This window comes from Vulpes lagopus, chromosome 7, assembly GCF_018345385.1.
Source record: "Vulpes lagopus strain Blue_001 chromosome 7, ASM1834538v1, whole genome shotgun sequence".
Taxonomy (NCBI): domain Eukaryota; kingdom Metazoa; phylum Chordata; class Mammalia; order Carnivora; family Canidae; genus Vulpes; species Vulpes lagopus.
This window is the reverse complement of record NC_054830.1, coordinates 72,016,578-72,036,470: the sequence shown is the minus strand read 5'-3', so window position 1 is coordinate 72,036,470 and position 19,893 is coordinate 72,016,578. Positions and strand designations below refer to the sequence as shown.

Genomic DNA, 19,893 nt, shown 5'->3' with positions numbered 1-19,893 from the left:
GTTACCAGCCCCATTTTACAGATGAGGAAACTGAGGGGTAAGTAGCTTACAGAGGTCACTTGGCCAGTTAAATGAAGGACTCAGAATCTGAACCCAGATCCGTAGGATACAAAATTGCATATTCAATGCAGGAAGCTCAAGGAGAGGCAATAAACATTCCGCATACACTCCCTTAGAGGAAAACCAGGGAAACCAGAAAAAATTAACCTCACTCTCTTAGAATTTGATCTATACTATAAAAACGTATCCAAGGCAGGTCTTGGTCAAGGAGATCTATCAAGGGAGGTATTAAAATGAATTTTTATGAATGTTAATTTGATTAAATCACAAGTAAGGGGCTTAGAGCCAACATATCTTACTAGCCACAGGCTGTACTCAGGAAACAGAACCTCTGCTGGTGGTTAATTCTGGGAATACAGAATTAAGAGAACTGGGCCAGCACTGGAAGGAAGACCCGCCTGGACTAGCAGACCCAGTGTGACCCAGCTGGGTTCACCTCCAAGCACCAACACTTAGCAGCTGTGTGTGTCCCCAGGCGAGTTACTCCTTTGAGTCCTAGTTCTCTCATTTGCAAAAGGTGCCTGTAAGAGCAAGTCCCAAAGTATACATGACACTTTGCGTAGCGCCTGGCACACAGTGCTCAAGAAATGAGAGCTACAGCAGTGGTAAGAGTTGTACTTTTAGCATGCTCCTCCTTGGATCGTTTGCTTGCCATGGGTCTAAAATTCTTACCACTTTCCAGGGAGCCCCCAGGCCCTGCAGAAATTCCAACAGACAGGGGAGAGCTCTGCAGCTACAAATCACATTTCCATAGCCAATGGCTAAAGCAGCGTGGAAGCTCCACGTACCTGGAAAGACAGCCTCGATGTACCACGTCATCACTCCATAGAGAAAGGTGTCAAACAGCATCATGGAGACTGATGTGGTGAGGTTGAAGCCATCTTCCTCCATGGGGCTCTCAAAGAGGTTGTCCCACTGCACCCCAATGCCCTGCTCCTCAAAAAGGGCAAAGTACTCACAGCCAAACCCAAAGGCCACAGGAGATAGCAGGCTCTGTGAGAAAGAGGCAAGAGTCACTTATCCATCTCCTTGTCTCTCATTTTCTAACACTTCTAATATAAATTCCACCTAGAGAAATTTGAATTTGCAAAATGGATCAATTACAAGATATGGAAGTATTCACCTACAGATCCCTTGAGGGGAGTGGGCTCACTAGCAGCATACCAAAGGATTCTATTTATAACCCTTCATTCTGCACACACATTTCAGAAATGCATGCATGACAGAGCGTAAAACTTTTAGAATTTTATGCTTCCAAAGATGCCCCAAAGGCTCAGTAATCCTGCACCCACCCACCTACACACACACACACACACACACACTCTCATCTTCGGTTCTTAGCTTGGACTGCAAAGGGGAGGTGAAGCCCCAGGGGCTGCTGGGCGCACAGCTACTACCCAAGGGTGCTCGCTCACCACAAAGAGCTTGAGTGTGAAGCCCACGTAGTCTTGCCACGCCACGCACAGCACGTAGGGCAGGTATAGGATGAAGTAGATGATGCCCCCACAGGCTGCCGCCAGGTTGGCCCTGGAGAAGAGTGTGCTGATGAGGAAGCACTGCAGGATGGTCACCACGGCGAACACAGACAGGAAGACAAACACCACGCTGGGGTCGCTGTAGGGCAGCAGGTTTCCTAACTGGGAAGGAAGAGACCTATTAAAAGTGCTGCCTCAAAATAATTAATTAATTAATTAAAATAAATTAAAATCAAATTAAATTAAAAAGTGCTGCCTCAACAAGCAAGCCCATCCTTGCATGATCTATGGGAAGAAGGGTTTATTCATACTCATCTGAAAGCCAATAGAGAGGAGCAGTGCTGCTCATCATTCTGATCAGGACACCTAAGTAAGGAGAATAACTAACCCAGGACCACACAGCAAAATAAGAATGGAGGCAGGAATAGAAGAGTCCAGGGCTGAGATTCATCAAGGTTCATCTCAATGGACAATTTTGTTCTTTGGTTCTCCAAGAAATACAATTACCTGACGTCTCCTTTTATAAGGACCGGGGCTCTGGGCACCAAGAAAGGGTTGTGGGGACAGCATTCTATGTGACTTCTCCTCTACCCCTAAAGCCATGGAAAATGGCCGGGAAATCTTATCCTCCACCTCGATAACCTGCCACGGATTCTGTATTCCCACAATCATCCAAATGCTGTGGACCTTTCAAGTCTCTCTCTAGCCAGTTTATCTGGGTGTACCTAAGCAGGACCAACCAGCATGTGGTCCTGGATCAGCTCTCAGCCACCAGCCATAGGACCACCACCCCTGCCACAGGCCTCCACACTTGCAATCAGATATCAGAGCATGAGCAAGGGTTGTTTTTAGCAAGAACCGCTCTGTCATAATGCTGGGTGACCTCGGTGAAGTCCTTAACCTTCCTTGGCCTCATTTCCTTATATGTTAAATGGGTTAGTGAGGCTATAATCAGAGAGCACAGGTGGATGTGCTCTAAACAGTGCCTGGCAATCAGTTAGGGCTCATTAGTATTAACAGTAGCTAGTATTAACCTAAATATTAGTTCTTCACCCTTTGCACTCCCCTCTCTTTGAAAAAACATTTATTTTTACATGATACATCCTTAAAACAAATCATTATAAGGAAAGAAGATTAGCATATAAACCTATTAATACATGGGGTGGCACAGAACAGCAGTGCCCAGAGTCCCCTTGTTGTCTGGCTGCACACAGCCTCTAGGTATCAACTCCTCTGGTTTTGTCTCAGCCACAGAAAGCTGCCTGGCCCTGGGGTTCAGGATTATAATGATTGGGTGAGGGGCCCCGGGGTCTCAGGTATCAGGGAGGGAGGCTTTGGGTCTGGATATCTCAGCTCAGTGAAGGACCTTTCTGGAAAGCTGTATATGATCCCGAGAGCCCATGGGGTTAGTCCCGCACTGCCGCTCACAATACCTTCCCCTGCTCAATACTGCAAATTGCCCGCCCCTTCCATAGATCTTGATCCCTAATAAATACCCATGCGCCAAACTCTCGCAGCCTCTGCTTCCAGAAAAACCCAACTTGCAACCATATGTATCCCTCTGATTATGGTTTTTAGAAATTCTGGCAGTATCACCAGCCAGTACATCTAAGGAAATGAAGAGCTCTCAGATGCTGCCACAGACCACTGCCAAGCAGATGTCATGGCATAGGTAAGTGTGTGCCTACCTGGGAAGCAAGAGCCCTGGGTTCTAGTCCTGCTCAGCCGCTAACCAGCTGGGCTGACCCTGGGCAAATCACTCTCACCTTGCCCAAATACTGAATGAGGAAACTGCAGATGACGCATCTGACCTCTTGCCTCCCAATAATCTTTGCTTCTCTCCCCACAGCCTGCGGGGGCTTGTTTAGGAGTTCCCTGGCAGCCGGGAACCAGTGTGGCAGCCTTACTTTCAAGATGACCACCAGCAGGCCGGCGCTCACGAGCAGCGGGATGAGGCTACTGATGAACCAGCTGAACCAGAGGATACCGCTGTCCAGACCCATGATGCGCATGGTCTCCTTCAGCCGTGCCTCCTTCTCGTACACGATGCCCTTGATGATCACGGCCACGGAGTAGATCCAGGCCAGCGTCATGAACAGAGGCATGGACCGGCTCATCACCCGCAGGAAGCTGGAGGCCCCAGAGAAGGGTGGGGGAGAATGAGGGGGAGTGAGAATCAGGCTCAGAGGCCAGTGCCACCCGCATGCCAGCAGAAGCCCCGAGACTGAGACTGAGTGAACAAGGAGCAGGCTCTCCAAGCTCCAAAACATACAGGTCATCACATGCTTCATGAGGAGCACAATGTGGTGGTGACCGTTAGACCTACCAGGTGCTGCCAAGCACCATTACTCTGGGACTTGCTTAAATCACTAGATAACTACGTAACTTTTAAAGCACTAAAACAAAGAAACAAAAAAACCAACTCCTTCTCTCTCAAGAGTTCAACACCTTCAATGGTCATCTCACTACTGACTTGCACTTTTATCACAGATAATGCAAAAAAAAAAGACTCCAGGCAACTCTTATAATAATTCAGATTCCAAACCAGAATAGGAAATGGAGCGCCGTGAAGTAAAAGGGACACAGAATTTGGATGTTGGAATGCCAGGCCCAAGTCCCAGCTTTACTACTTATGCACTTCCCAGCAATGTGACAACAGGTAAAGGCCCTTAATGCCACTAAGCTCCCATCCAGTCCTGCTCTTAAGACATCCTTTCTAGAGTAAATCTGGGCTGAGTGGGTAGTGGGGGGGAGGTGGGTTTCTTTTGGAAAACTCTGGCTAATTTTTCTGAAGGTAAAAAACAAGATAATTCCAAGGGTGACTTGGAAGAGCTAGAGTGAGCCAAGCAAGGAAACAGTTGCTCAGTGCAAAGCAGAGGGCAAATGTTTAGAAGAGGAGCTCTGCTCCTTCTGTACTCTGATCTCTACACATATATATCACAACAGAGAATAAGAGAATTTCCAGAACTTGGAAGAGATGTTACATATCTCAGATGCTTGTAATAACTACACCTTGGCCCATGCTCTCCTACAAGAAATCATTAGAGGGGGTGCTGAGGTGGCTCAGTGGGTTCAGCGTCCAACTCTTGGTTTTGGCTCAGGTCATGATCTCGGGGTCATGAGAAGGGGTCCCACACCCGTGTAGAGCCTGCTTAAGATTCTCTCTCTCCCTCTGACCCTCCCTCAAACCCCTGCCCTGCTCCTCTCTCTCTTTTTTTCTCTCTCTCTAAAAAACTAAAAAGAAATCATTAGATCCAAAGGCACAGTTCCCACAAGATCTTGGCAGCTTAGTAACTAAGCACAGAAAGATTATCTAAGGTCTAAGATAAAAAGGCCTTGTTCAGTTTTATTTGGATTGCTTCAAAATGTGGTTTACCACTTATAAAAAGTAAGCAGATGAACTGACATGGAGTCAGCTTTTATAGGTATAGATCAATGTTTCTGTGTTTGAGGGATCTATGTATGTGTGTATGCGCTTGCAGGTGTTTGTCACGCCACATTTTGAATTTGCAGATTGAGGGCACCTGGGTGGCTCAGCGGTTGAGTGTGTGCCTTTGGCTCAGGTCCTCATCCCAGGTCCTGGGATCGAGTCCCACATCGGGCTCCCCACAGGAAGCCTACTTCTCCCTCTGCCTGTGTCTCTGCCTCTCTCTGTGTGTCTCTCATGGATAAATAAATAAAATCTTTAAAAAAAAAATTGCAGATTGAGCAAACTTTGACCAAAAGGGTAGGGTATGTAAACAATATAAATGCTGGTAACCACAGATGAAAAAAGAGGGAGGATTACCAGGATGTGCACATGTATGTCAGTGATGTGGCTGGAACTACCTACATATGGCATCTTATTTCCTAAAGTCATTCACTGAATTTCAAAAAAGACTTTTTTTTTTGTGACAACACATATGAAATCATTAAAATCAAAGCATCCTACCTCCTTTGGGTATATGCACATGCATATGTGTGTGTGTAGGTAGGTACTCTCTCTAAGGACAGTGTTAACCGGTTACGTGAAGATGGTGGCTTGGTGGTAACTTACATGTCATCGACGTAACAGGGGTAGGGCATCTGTTGCACATAGACGCCAGTTTTCCTCTCGGTGCCCGTCAGCACCCTGATGATCGCCTGCTCCACCACATCTTGCAAGTAGGCAAAGCCCCCCCAGACGTACCGCATATCCTCAAAGGGGTCAGCCCGAGGACCCGGGTCCCAATACCTAAAACCACATCACAGGTGATCAAATATTCCTTAGAACCGTACATTTAAAAGAGCCAATCACCCACAATCCACCATCGTTACTGAGTCACTGTTCTCATCTTACATATTTGTGTCTTACTTTCTGCTCTCAGTCCTGTGCATATATTGAAACTGATACAATCAGAGTGAGCATACCACCACCAGAAGGTTGGTTTAGTTTTAAACTCTTCCTTGGCTACCTAACATTGCATCAAGTGGACATGCCAAAATCTGCTTAATCATTCCCTTTTACATTGGTTGTTCACTCCTTTTTATAAAAAATGGATAATGCTAGCACAGGAATCCTAAAGCCATTTCTTCTTTTTTTTCCTGTTGATTTAATGCTGTGGGATTAATTCTCTTGAGCGAAAATGCTGAATCAAAAGATGATTCTTTTAGGACCTTTGAAAAAACTCTCTCTGGCAATGGGATGTACCACTTTCACCAAAATCATGCCACCAATTGGGAGTTATTTTTTGGTGACATTTCTACCAAATTAGTACTTAAAACAAAGTGCCTCTAGTCATATCAGCTGCTCTTGACTCCCCCAAACTGGCTGGGGTGGTGGGCTTAAACTCACCCATCCTTGATTTTATTTGTCCTCTCCACATTGTCAATGTCCATTCGGATCTTGTACTTGACGTGACGGGGCAGCTCAATACTGCCAGGAGTGATCCCGGTGAACACGATACCAGCCCAGAACTTCCTCTCATCCAGCAACTCCATAGACTTGTTGATAAGCCGGACTTCTGTTGCTACAGGTTCCAGCTTGTTCAGGTTGACACACTGATGGAAAAACGGCCTTCATGAGAAACTCCAGCCGCCAGGAAAACAAGCAGTGCCCAAGGCAGACTCTGTCCCAAGAGGGACGTGCTAACTGCATGACACTTTTGTCCTCACTCTCTCATCCTCTCCAAAGTCATTTTCCAAGATTCGATTGAGAATGGACCCTTTTGTTTTTTAACAGCAATTTAAGAGAAATGCTAGAAGTATTTAGAGATAAGTTATTTATATTGATTTCTGCGGAGGGAAAGAGGTTGAAACAATTGATCAGACCTCATTTTCCTCTGTTTTTCTGGCAATTTTGAATCATAAAGAACCAAATAAGCATAACCAAAAAAAGAACAAAACAAAAACACAAACACACCCAGGCCCTTATCTGTCCCTATTAAGTCACATAATTTTTAAGAAGAGATTTTTAAAATATAATGTATCCTATTAGTTCTTAGAGAAATTTCATAAATAATGCCTTTTAAGGGCATGCTTTCTTGCCATTAGGTATTGAGCTGTGAAACCTTGGGAAAACCTAGGAGACCATGGACAGAAACACTTTTGAGTCAGAAAGAATAAAGCTAGAGTTAGGTCTATTTATCCATTCAGTCAGTCATTCAACTAACATTTATGAGTGCCTTCAGTACACCAAGCCCTATATTAGGTTTGGGGAATCTGGAAATAAAACTAGACACTATTTCTAAACTTTCCTCCAATCCACACCTTATTGTACCATCTCAGAGAAAGAAGCCAAAGACTTTTCAAAATGATCCACAGAACAGATCCTCACCTCCATGAATCGAGAGATGGTCTGAATTGCCTGGTCGGTCTCATTGAAGGCTTCTCTCCAGGTGTACACAGAGCCATTAGCAGACTGGACATCCTCTGGGTGCTTGGCCAGAAATGCCAGGATATCTTTGGCAGTCCAGTCTAAGCCATCTAATCGCTGTTCCCAAAAGTGGTCATTGCTTCTGCTGTCCAACAGTGTCTGGCATTCCAATGAGAAAGTACAATCAATAAACACCAACTAAGCCTAGATACTAACACTTACATGATTTACAAAACCTAACCTTTTAACAGATATCGTCTCTTTTTTTAATCTTCACAGAAAATCGTGAGGTAGATAACAGTGTTCCCATTTTATAGGTGAGAATACTAAGGTTGAAAAAATGTATGATTTTAACTAAGGCTGAGTCATAACGTTATCAGGCATGGAGCTAAGACTCAAAGTCAGAGTAGTCTGCATCCAGAGTCCATGTTTCCAGCCTAGCTTAATAGTATCGACCACAATAACAACAGTGATGGCACTTACTCTGTACAATCTTTATATTAGATCATTGATATGTTTTATCTCGCTCAGCTCCATAAGGAAGATCTGTCTAAAAATTCCGATTTTACAGATGAGAAAACAGGTTCAGAAAGCTCAAGCCCCTAACACAAGGTCACACAGCTAATAAGTAGCAAAGCCAGGGTATGAAACACGGACTCTGATTCTAGTGTACCTTCCCCTTGCATTGTATCATCTTCCTCTATTGAGACTCACTCATAAACACCTTATGTCTAGGCTGAATTAAGACAAACCCACTTGTGCTGTTTAGCTTGAGGGAATGCCACCGCTATAAAACCAAGTAAAATTGCAGGATGTATGGGTTATGATGCAAAAGAGGCCTGTCTTCCAAGTCTTGTTCCCTAGCTGGTTGGTTCCCCATGTGAGTCCACACAGAAGAGAAGGACAAACTAATCTGATGTTCAACGCGTAGATCCAGAGACCTGGGGCAGAAGCCTGCACAGGTACTGCCAGAAAGATGGGTTAAGCTCAGCTCATGGAAAAGGAGAAGCAGGTATAGCTCCTGTCACAACTTCGAGGGGGGAAGATGAAATTCTGGCTCTACTGAAATGGAATCTCTAAGGAGCCAAACACTGCTACTTATTAAATCAGTCTTATTTCCACTAACAATTTAAGTTTTCCCCCCATGTGGCTTCATATTTATTATTTTAATGGGAGCATAATGGTTTTATGGAGTATATATACTATAATTTCATTAACTATTCCCATACTGCTAAGAATTTAGCCTATTTCTAATTTCTCACAATAACAATTATTACAGCAATAACATTTCCACTCTTACAGTGACTTCTTTAAAATTATTTCTGTAGGATACATCCCTGAGGGTGTACAGAATAGAGATACACAGGATAGCACTTTATTTTTTTAATGGCTCTTGCAATTTTCATTCCAAATTGCTTTCCTATAGGGAGCAACAATCTATACTATCCTCAGTAAGACACATTAAGTATTTTTGTTAACAGGTACAAATTTTTACCTCACAAAAGTTCACAGGGGTATGGGTTAGCAATTCTGAAATGGCTTTCTCTGGAGACTTGAATTGAACAAGAAAGAGCTGAATGAAGACACATGGCATTTGGGGCGAGGCTGGCCCTGTCCAATGTGACTTCTGAGCAACATGGTTAGGGGAGGCAGCAAGACCAGAAAGATGTGCCCAGTGAGACTGCTGATCACACAGCCATTCTGGGGTACTTGAGGGGGTTAAGGGACCTACAATCACCCTTAGGAGTGGTAGCCAGGGAGAAAGCAGGGCCTTGAGATGAAGGAGGCCCAGAGCAGCTCAGAAAAGAGAACAGTTGAGTCTGTGGGTTTCATGACTCAACAGAGAAGTGCCTCTCAATCGGGGGGGGGGGGGGGGGGGGGGGGAGTGATGCAGTACATGTAGACAGGGCTGGAAACAGCAGAAAGATAAGAACTACCACAAGGGAGAATGGTGGTTGCCAGGGGCTAGGAGTGAGGGAAGTGGGTAGGTCAAAGGGTACAAAGTTTCAGTTATGCAATATGAGTAAGTTCTGGAGATCTAATGCACAGCAGAATGACCATAGTTAACAATACCGTACTGCTGGGGTGCCTGGGTGGCTCCGTCAGGCAGTTGAGTGTCTGACTCTTGGTTTCGGGTCGGGTCATGGCCTCAGGGTCATGGGACTGAGCCCAGTGTCAGGCTCTATACTCAGCATGGAGTCCGCTTGTCTCTGTCCCCTCCCCCTCCCCTTCTGCCCCCCTCCCTACTCACACACACTCTCTCTCTCTAATAAATAAATCTTAAAACAAAAACAAAAATACGACTGTATTATATACTTGAAATGTGCAATGAGGCTACTTTGTGAGGTGATGGATATGCTATTTAGCTTCACTGTGATGATCACTTCACAATATATACTAACTCAAAACATGGTGTACAGCTTAGACAATTTTTATTTGTAATTACACTTCAATAAAGCTGAAAAAAGAAAGAAAACCCGAGAGCTATGGCCAAAAGAAGCCACAAGCCTCAGGCATAACCTCACATAACAGACACGAGGCTGTAGGAGGTGCAGAGGACTGAGCAGCACAAGCTTGTGGAGGAAGAGAAACACTCCTTAAGAGAGAAAAGAAAGCAGGTGAAGAGGCCCCTTTAACTTCCACCCACAGACTGATGCGTCCGGAATCAGTGTATCCAGGTTAACCGCCTCCCCGCACTCCAGGCCTCGGTATCCCCTGGCATATCGGAAATCCCCACCATCCACCTGCTAGAAACCTTTTCCTCTCCACAACAAAGCAGCCACCAGGCTTCACCTCCTGCTGAAGTCTTGGCCACCCACTTAGCTAGTCTCCACTCTGGCCTCTGCCTTCCGTCTTTCCACACTTCAATCCACCTGACATACCAGATTAATGCATCTACCCATCTCTCCTTGCTTCAAACTTGTTAATGGCCCCCACAGCTTAAAGTAAAAGTTCTTGGTATTACACACAAGGCCCTCCAAACTACATGCCATGCCTTCCTCCCCAGCCACAGTTTCTACATTTCCTATTGCACATCTTGGACTCTCCCAGCAGAATTACTAACGAATGCCATGGCCACGTTTACAAGGGCTTTGTCCCCTAAGCACCGCGAGCTAGTCGTTGCTGGAACATCCAAGCCAAACTCTCCACTTATAAGCAGGGGAAGCAATTAATATTATAGGTCAACTATACTTCAATTAAAAATTTTAAAATAAGGGGTACCTGGCTGAATCAGCTGGTGGAGCATGCAACATGAGCTTGGGGTTGTGAGTTCAAGCCCCAGAGTAGGTAGAGATTAAATAAATAAAATCTTATTTTTAAATCAGTCAATCAGTAGAGGAAGGGAAGCCTCTATCTGCCTACAGATCGAAATTCATGGAGTCCCGTCAATGGGGCCCCTTATAATCTCCTGAGACACATAAGGAGAGACATACAAAAAGTAAAAATCTGGATTCCAAGGACAGAACTGGGAAGAACAGGCCCAAGACCACACCTAAGGTCAATGGAGCTCTGTGTGGCTGGATCACGTGACTTCCTTCTCAGGGAGAGACTGGAGCCCAGTGGAGACCCATACTTGAAAGGCATGAACTGTTATTATTACTAGTCAGGAATTATTCCATATATCCATGCAAATCATTGTTGATGTTTTTCTCACCAAAGTCCCTTAGTTTTTGAAGGTCCCAATGTACAAATTCCGCATATGTAACAGGACTAGAGCAACAAAGATGACTCTAGCTTTCCCATCCCAGGAAGGCCCCATCGCACCCCCTACCCAGGGCATCAAGGGGGAATCCTAAGCCTGCAAAAGTACCTTCCAGGTAGGCACTGCCGCTAAAACCTGGCTATCCCTCTGATCAATGAGGTGTCAAGACAAGAAACCTGGTAAAAATCCATTCTTGCTTCTTAATGGCAACAGAAACAAAAGAAAGAGGCCTCCCTCGCCATGGAGATAGGAAATAGTCTAATGATTCTCTGACTCAGCCCAAGGCAGGGATGATGTGATTAAATGGCACTCAAGTTCAAACAAAGGAAATGTTCTGTTCTTGCTCAGACTCCTCTGCTTTTGAATCCAATTGTCTCTAAAGCACTTATCCCTTTCAAGTGGCTCTGAAGCACTCAATGCAATTCCCCTCCACACCCTAATGGTGGCTGGGCACTCACACAGTGCCTTGGGAGTGAGCATCTCAGCTCAATCTAGAGGTCAGACCCGGCCTTTGTGCCCACCCCTGTGTAGAGACCTACCAGGACATAGGAAGCCTAAATAAGATGCCGTGGTTGGCTTTTGGACCAGAAATGACAATAGGCAGGGTCTTACAGTCACTAAATTTCTTGGCAAACTGACTTCTGACCACCAGATACATGGATGCTGGTGTGCATGAAACAGTGTTACCTGTGTACTCTCACCTGCAGCTGGAGCTGGGCTTAACACACCTACCCTGGTTAAATGTAAGAATTCTCATCCCATCCCAGTCATCTCCAGGAAAGTGACCAGAAACTCACCGCTATAGCATCAAGCAGGCACACAGTAATCGGAGGGACACTCACCCGAACAAGGTCCATTTCTGGGTTACTCTCCATGAAGGTCCAGATCTTGGGGCTGAGCTCTTCCCACATGCCTTGCATATCATGAAACACAGCCAGCTCCTGAAAGGTCTTATTCACCTGGAGTCAGGTGGGGAGCCAGGGGCAGCAGGAAAAATGAAGGAGAGGCAGAGCCATGAGACATTCAGCTGCCCCCTGCCAAGATGCCCCATCACTGTTTCCAATCTTTCCCATCCCCAAGAAGTGTCTGCCTGCAGCTATAATTCCAATACCCAAGGCCGGAGAGCTGGCCCTACAGGGTCAGCTCTCTGGCCTGGGTCATGCTTGAGGTTCTCCCTCTTTGGAAACTCTGGAAGAGCCATGAACATAGTCGATACAATCCATTTGAAGCCACAACTTCACTTTTTTGCCCATAATTTCTAGGAGGATTCTAGAGAGGGATTTCTGGGCCTGGGCAGCTTACCTCGGCCATAACCTGCCTTGTGGCTGGCGTGTCAGGTGTATACAGGATCTTCCCAACAAGCAGAGGCTTGAGAGCTTTCCAGATGATGCGAGAAAGAGGACTAGACTCCAAATTCTTCATCAGATCATTGCAATAAGGAGCTACGAAGAAGACAAAAGGCAGATAGTCATATGCATGGTCATATCCTTGTAGGAGCTCACAAGGGCTTGGGAGATAACCAAACAGTCCTGGGTTCAAATCCCAGCTCCACCACCTAATAGCTATGTAACAAGTAACTTGACCTCAAGAGGAGGCCAACTGAGGAGCCTCAGTTTGCTCCTCTGTATAAATAAAGTTATTAGGTACTTGACAGAGATGTGGTGAGGATACATAGATGTTATCAGTAAAGCTCCTACAACAATGCTTGACAAATAACCAGAGCTCATTATAACACTGTTGATGGATGGCTCATAACTGAGAGAATCTAGAAAAAAATGTTTTTACTATGCACATGCCTGCATAACTCTCGATTCATACTAGTACGTCAGCCCTTGCCAACTCGTTTTCATTGAAAAGCTGAATTTAGACCTCAGTCTTAAGTTTTCAAGCAAAAATAAAACATTTCCCTTTAACAGGTCTCATCCCAGGCATATCGGATAAATGTAATAAAAATTCCTAACGGAAAAATCCAAAGTTATAATAGCCAATAAGGCGTGGTTACCCAGAATTCCTGAATTCTTTAAAAAATGTCATTCTGGGTTCTTTTAGATATCAAGTATCCTCTATACGCTGCAAGGAGGATATATTTTAAAAAAAAAAAAAAAGATTTGCTCATAGTTGTATCTGCTTTGCAAATGAAGGTTCCCTTGGGCTGACTTGCAAGTGAGGCAGTAGAGCGGATGGCATTTCAGAACTGCCTATAATGCCATCCCCTTCAGGCTTGCAAAGCAACCTGCTATGTCTGGAGTGCTTTACTCCAGAGAAGAATAAAAGGTTCTTGTGTTACAGTAACACACAAAAAGCTGCCTCACTGGTGTCTGAAAGAGACACCTGTGGTTGGAAATGGAGAAAGGCTCGCTTGCATCATGTTTTCAAGGAAAAGGATGGCATTGTCTAAAACTGTAACATTGGCTCCTTGCTGCCACCAGACACAGAACACACATCCCTACAAAACCGCCCAAGTGCGAGAAGCAGATATGGAGTTACGAGGTTCTCTAACACCGCCTTGCTGCTAAGAACCAAAAACAAACAGCAGATCAAATGCGTGAGTCTGATGATACACACATACACCACATTAGCAGCTATTTCAGAGGCCATGTGGTTTACCAGAAAAAAAGCACAGAGAGCAGGCAGGTCAGGGCTTAACCCTGGCTCTTATGGATTAGCTCTGATGTGGCTCTGATCAAGTCACTTAACCTCACTGAGCCTATAAAATGTGGAACCTTCCTTGCAGGGTTCCCGTAAGGGTGAAATGATATAGAATGCCCAGTACACAGGAAATATTCCCTAAATGTTAGCTTTTATTGCTGTCATCATTGTAACTGTTATTTTAAAGGTTTTACTATAAAGCATGCCCAGGGAGGGGAAGAAGATGATCCTTGATTTCTCTGGGAACTCCCCTCCCACAACCCCCAGGAGACTGGGGAGGTTGGCTTTCCATCACTCATGCATTTGATAAACACATTGTGTGTCTGATATGTGCCAGGCTTCCTTCAGAGCAGTGGGGACACTTAGCTGATAAGGAAAGGACTCCTCTAGGAGCTCTGCGTGGTGGGCAAACAGACCTGAAACACCCAATGCTGCTACAGGGGAGAAGGGTAAATATGGGGCAGGAGGGACATGGACCGGACCAAGGCTAACACTAACGGGGGCTGGGGCCGCTGGGGCTTCCATCTGCGCAGACACTCACTCGTAGAATTGTCATAGAAGCTGCCAGCATCTTCGTCCGTGCCGTTGCCACCAAAGAGGGCTTTGTAGTTGTTGTCCTCGTACCAGTTGAGGGACTTGATCTTGAGGCCCCCCCCCTCGGGGTGGCCACAGACGATGCGGGACACAGCTTGGTAGATCTGGGTGGAGGAGCTGGAGCTGTTCACGTTGGTCAGGAACATGACCTCCTGGCGCATGTCGCTCCAGCTGTTCATGCTGAACAGCTGGCACCAGGGATTGGGAGGAGAAAGAGGGAGGAGGGAAGGGGAGACGAGGGTAGGGCAAGGGTAGAGGAAAGAGAAAGAAACATCTTATTTTCTTGACCTCTCCAGGGCCACACCCCAGAACATTCTATGTCACGTCCTCTTAGCCTTGCCATAGGGTTGTCAGAACCTTGCTACCCCACGGGTGGCCCTGAGATGAGCAGAGGCATTATGTGAGAGGTGGCCTGGAATGCAGGTTAGGTCCACAACTAGGTCCAACCACAATTCGAATCTGCATTTTCATCAGATGCCCCAGTGATTTCTATGCAAATTGAAGACTGAGAAGCATAAACTGAGAAGTCAGTGGAGCCCCGGTGATGGGCTTTATTTCATCTGGATTATCTTCTGGCTCATGGAAGAGAATGCTTTCTCCAAATAGCCATGTGTTCCCAGACATCCATCAGGAGCTGCTCCCACCCGAGAGCACATACTCCTTTCTGAACCGCCTTAAGCCTCCCTGTGGAAAGCAAGGAGGCCCTGGGAGAAAGGTAGAGAGAGAGAGAGAGAGAGAGAGAGAGAGTGTGTGTGTGTGTGTGTGTGTGTGTGTGTGTGTAGCCCCATCCTGATCTCAGTTAAGTTCTAGGCAAAGTGTTGAGGGGGAGACCCAAGGCTGAATCCCCGCTACGTGTCTCACGGGCTTACAGCCTTACACAGGTCACTCCTCCAAGGGTCCGACTCCTCACCGAGACCCCGAAGTGTCAATCGCACGAAACAGAAGAGAAGGCCTGGCACAGAACAGCCTTGCCCCCGTCCCAGCAGCCACGGGCTGTGTCCGCGACCCACACCCCACAAGCACTTTGTCTCCTATACAAATGTGTTCCTGCACCTTGTAGAGTTCTGGGCCCAACTGTCCCTGTAAGTATTCATCAAGCACTTTGCATTTCTACCCATCTCATGATATATCAGTTATAAACCTCTACATTCCTTGAAATGTCACCGCGTGTGCTCGGCGCCCGGAACACTGAGCCCCGGAGGGCAGAGGGAAGACACTAGGCGGTCCTGCCCACGCCCTGTGGAAGGCCTAGATCCCGACACCACGTGCCCAGTTTTCTATCTCAGAGCCTCCTGGTTCGTGAGGGTAACGTGGACCTCGACACTGTAGATCCTGTCTTTGCCTCCTGCCTCTGGAGGGAAACCAGGCACTCCAGGGGAGGTCAGAGGTCATAAGCATCTCTCCCCCCAAACCGGGAGCATCTGACATATACTACAAGGACACAGCTAGTGACCAGCTTTTCCTTACTTTATCTTTTCATAAACTAGATGAGGTATTCAGGACAGGGAGGGCAGAGGTCGCCAGGCCACCTTTCCTTTTGTTGGTGGGGGAGCAGCCCCGGAGATGTTTTAATGACAGTAAGTGAAAGCCACTCACTTCTCTCGCCACAGGCTGCCTCGCCACCACCTGCCCGCCAGCCCCCAACCGCAAGCACAAACTTCTTCCCCCGTGAAACCAGGACATCCTTGGATGGAGGCACCAGAGTCATTCCAAACCGCTGGCTCGTCTTGGCACCTGTCTAGGGGCGAACTCCTATTCATTTTTCTGCACCTCAGCTGATGCTCCACACTTATCTGTGAAGCGCCCCTACTCACAGCGAAGGGTGGCCACTTGTCCCCCAGCCCCCGAAAGACGGTGTTCGATAATCATCTGTGGTGTGAATGAATGAATGGCTGTCTACTTTCTCAAGACGCTGCAAAGGCCCCTTTCTTCCCTTGCCCCCACCTTAGTCTCTTCTAATTTAACAGCCAGAATGTATGATGTAAGCAGTCTCATTCTCTAGGCAACGTCATACACCCTCTGCTCCAAACCCTCCACTGGCTTCCTGTCTCGCTCAGCGTAAATCCGGCCTTACCAGGTCCGCATGGTGCTTGCCTCCTTCCTGGATCTCAGCTCCAAGCACCCTCTCACTTGCCCCCTCTGTTCTGGCCACACCACCTGTCTTCCTGGGTCTTTAAATACATTCCTTAATCATACCCTACATTAATGTCTTTGTATCTGTTCCTGCTTAGAGTGGAAAATATATGGTCACTTCGTCAGGTCCAACTGTCACCTTGCCAGAGAGGACTTCTCTAATCACCCCTTTAAGAACACTTCATCACCCTCTATCCTTCTTACTCTGCTTTCTTTTTCTTCATTGAGGTACCTTGCTGTCATGTTATTTGCTGACCTCTCTATTTCTACCTCCCACCATGCGAGCCCCACGAGAACAGGAGAGCTAGTGTGCTTGCTGCCAAAATCCCACCATCTAGCAATGTCAGGCACCTGGTAGGGACTGAATGGACAAGCGGGAGGCTCCCTGTCCTGCCTTCCCCATCTCATCACACACACCTTCCCTGTCACCTAGATGTGGAACTCATGCCAGCGCTCACTCATCGAGTTCCTCAAGTCCCCATTTCTATCCAATTTGCCAGGCTCTGTTAATCTGTATTTCCTTCTTTGAAGAATGTCCTTTCTATTCTAGTCCAGGTTCCATCGGAGTTCATCACACAAAAAAGAGGCTATGGCAGCAAGAATATGGGGTTTGTAGTCCAACAGTCCTGGGTTCAAACCCTAGAGTTTGCCAATTAACTAACTAGATGACTGTGAGCCCGAACTTTCTGAGCCTCGGTGCCATCTGTAAAATGGGCACAGTGAAGACCCACTCTCATCTGTCATGTGAACGATACGGGGAAATTCGGCAAAACATGAATCAAGTGATGTCCTGAGAAGTTGTTGGCTCCCTTTTCCTTTCAAGGGTTCTGCTTTGATCAGAACGTATACTTCCTTTCAAACACTGAACAGATACACGCGTGCATTTATTTATTTCCCTTCTCCCGTGTGTCTCAGGGAAATAACAAGTTAGACAATAAGTAACCCATGATCACCGGGACTTGAAGGTGTTCCACTGCGAGGAGTGGGTGACCCTTGCTAGCCCCGGACCAGGGAGCAAGCAGGACAGAAGGAAGCAGCTGCCAAGAAAAATGGTGTGTTATTGCTTAGTGGAGAGTTTCAGCCTCGTCAGCAATGGGAACATCACAGGCTTTCCATTACTTTTCTTACCCCAGACAAAAGGCAGATGTAAGAGAAAACCCTGAACGCAGACCCTAAATTTAGAGACACCCTCCCACGTTACCGTCTCTGCTCTGCTGGCTCTTAGGCTCGGAGGGAAGCTGGGAGAGCACAGGGTGCACCGGTGCCTGCTAACAGAGCCCCAGAGACATGGCCATGGACTTGCAGGTCAGCTTCTGCTCTTCCTCCTGCCTCCTGGAAGAACCCCAGGTGACCCAGCTTCTGTGCCTACATAAAGGCCACCAGCATTCACATGCAGAATAACAAATGGCAGGCCAGAAAGCACTTCTCCTGAGAGGGACCCAAAACCCGAGCCTCTTCAGTCAGACACCCATAAGCAGAATTCAAAGAAAAAAAGAAAACTGAACTAAAAGCAACACGCCAAATTGTCAATGGCGTTCGATCTCCGTGTTTTCCAAATGTTCTGCTCTTTCCATCATGAACATATTGTACTTTTATTCTCGGAAACCTAAATTTCGATATTTGAGAAACACAAAACAAATACCAAAAAAAAAAACGATTTAGAGAAGCAACTCAAAATAAGGCTGGACCAAGTCTGAGAACATTATTCCTATGCACTGTCCTGGACATTGAGGCCTGATTGTTTCTGGCTGCCCCCTGGCTCGGCTCTGTAAGCACTGGGCTCCAGACAGCCCCTCCTGTCCACGTCTAACTTGAAACAAGGTTGGGCGTCACCAATGTGACACACCTACTGGCTGACAGGCAGACAAAAGGGTAACTGCTTTTGCAAGTACCCACAGGCCCCCTAATCTTGCAAATATAAGATTATTCTGATATGTCTGTTATCATGCAGTCTCAACTTGATGTTTGTCAAGAAAAGACCATCCCAAAGGTGAACCTCAGAGGCCAGGGGCTTACAGGGGCAGGTGTGAATTAGGGGAACACACTATTCCCTTTAGTTAGCAAACAAATATTTTGGTAAAAGGACTAGCCTTGCTGCTGAAGAAGAAATATGGAGAAGTGGCTGTAAGGCAAATGCAGTGCATGGAGGAGGACAAGGAATCACCCTCTTTACAAAGGAGTCATTAACTAGGGATACAGAGTAACACTGGGAGAAAGTTTTAGACCAGGCCTCGGGCATTCAGCCACAAACTAATTAGCTCTGAGACATCTCCGCATCTTGGTTTCCATCTCTCAAGGAAGGAGCTCAAACCAAATCATTTTTAAGACCACTAATGCTTCTAAAATTTATTGTACGTTTCATGTAATATTTAAATCAAAAGGACCCTCTAAGCCAAACTCAGGATAGGCAAAAGCCATAGTGAATGGTCTGCCTCCTGGAGCTAGAAAGACACAACAAGGGCCTGAGTGGCTCAATTACGTGTCTGCCTTCAGCTCAAGTCATGATCCCAGAGTCCTGGGATTGAGGCCCGCATCGGGCTCCCTGCTCGGTGGGGAGTCTGCTTCACTCTCTCCCACCTCCCCTGCTTGTGCGTGCAAGCTCGCTCTGTCAAATAAATAAAATCTTTAATTTAAAGAAAGACAGACAGACAGACAGACACAACTTACCTCTTGGGCCAGAGTCCCGAGACTATCCAACAAAGTTTTTGTGGCTTTAGCCAATTGGTTGCTCAGGAAGGGAGATGTAGAGTTTAGTTCTGTCTGGAATGAGGGAAAAAAAAAAACTTTGTTTCTAAACTCAAATGTAAACCTGAAATCTCTACAGAAAATAAACAAGTTAATTAAAACCATCCACAATCTTGAGTTTAAAAAAACAAGAAACCCACTCCTGACCAAAATAAGACACTAAAATTATTCTAACTCCATGTCCGTAGGTTATTTCAGATAAGACTTACTAATCCTCTGATGAATGCTTTTAAACAGTGTAGAAATATATATTTGAAACTCTTTGATATGCAACAGATAAAATCATCTCATGTTGGGGTGTGTGTGTGTGTGTCCAGTGCAACTCTGACCACACATTCCCAACTCTGTCTGCAAGATGGGCAATAGAGGAATGACCTTGAGAAACAAGTTGGTAATGGCTCACAAGAAAGGAAGAACATGTAAAGTTGAAAGCTGCCAAAAGCGCAGAAAGGAGAATTTTTCTCTCTCATGCTGGTCAAACCAGCACTGCTTCTAACAATGGAAATTTAATATAGAATGTTTATTTTTAACATTTTAACAGATAATGTTAACATTATCTAACATTCTACTTTTAGTCAGATCTTTATATTTGCTCATGGGTATATTTAATTGCTGTTATGTGCCACCTAGTGTCATAGTAAATACAACAAAATAATTGGGCCCAAGGAAAAGACAAAGTTAGGGCAGAAAGCCTAAGCTAG

The 19,893-nt window shown here is 46.0% G+C and overlaps 1 protein-coding gene across 8 annotated transcripts in view; it reads right to left on the bottom strand.

Annotated features, from left to right (window-relative positions):
* Nucleotides 1-19,893, bottom strand: part of ABCA1 (ATP binding cassette subfamily A member 1) — a 128,176-nt gene that overhangs the window by 41,409 nt on the left and 66,874 nt on the right. For all 8 annotated transcript variants that reach the window (XM_041763645.1, XM_041763651.1, XM_041763652.1 and 5 more), the window contains exons 8-17: nucleotides 19,115-19,207; nucleotides 14,262-14,502; nucleotides 12,374-12,513; nucleotides 11,914-12,030; nucleotides 7,330-7,527; nucleotides 6,349-6,554; nucleotides 5,572-5,748; nucleotides 3,443-3,665; nucleotides 1,476-1,697; nucleotides 849-1,053 (exon numbers count right to left, since the gene is read on the bottom strand). In XM_041763645.1, coding sequence (XP_041619579.1) covers nucleotides 849-1,053; nucleotides 1,476-1,697; nucleotides 3,443-3,665; nucleotides 5,572-5,748; nucleotides 6,349-6,554; nucleotides 7,330-7,527; nucleotides 11,914-12,030; nucleotides 12,374-12,513; nucleotides 14,262-14,502; nucleotides 19,115-19,207 — 1,822 coding nt within the window. The remainder of the gene's footprint in view (nucleotides 1-848; nucleotides 1,054-1,475; nucleotides 1,698-3,442; nucleotides 3,666-5,571; nucleotides 5,749-6,348; nucleotides 6,555-7,329; nucleotides 7,528-11,913; nucleotides 12,031-12,373; nucleotides 12,514-14,261; nucleotides 14,503-19,114; nucleotides 19,208-19,893) is intronic.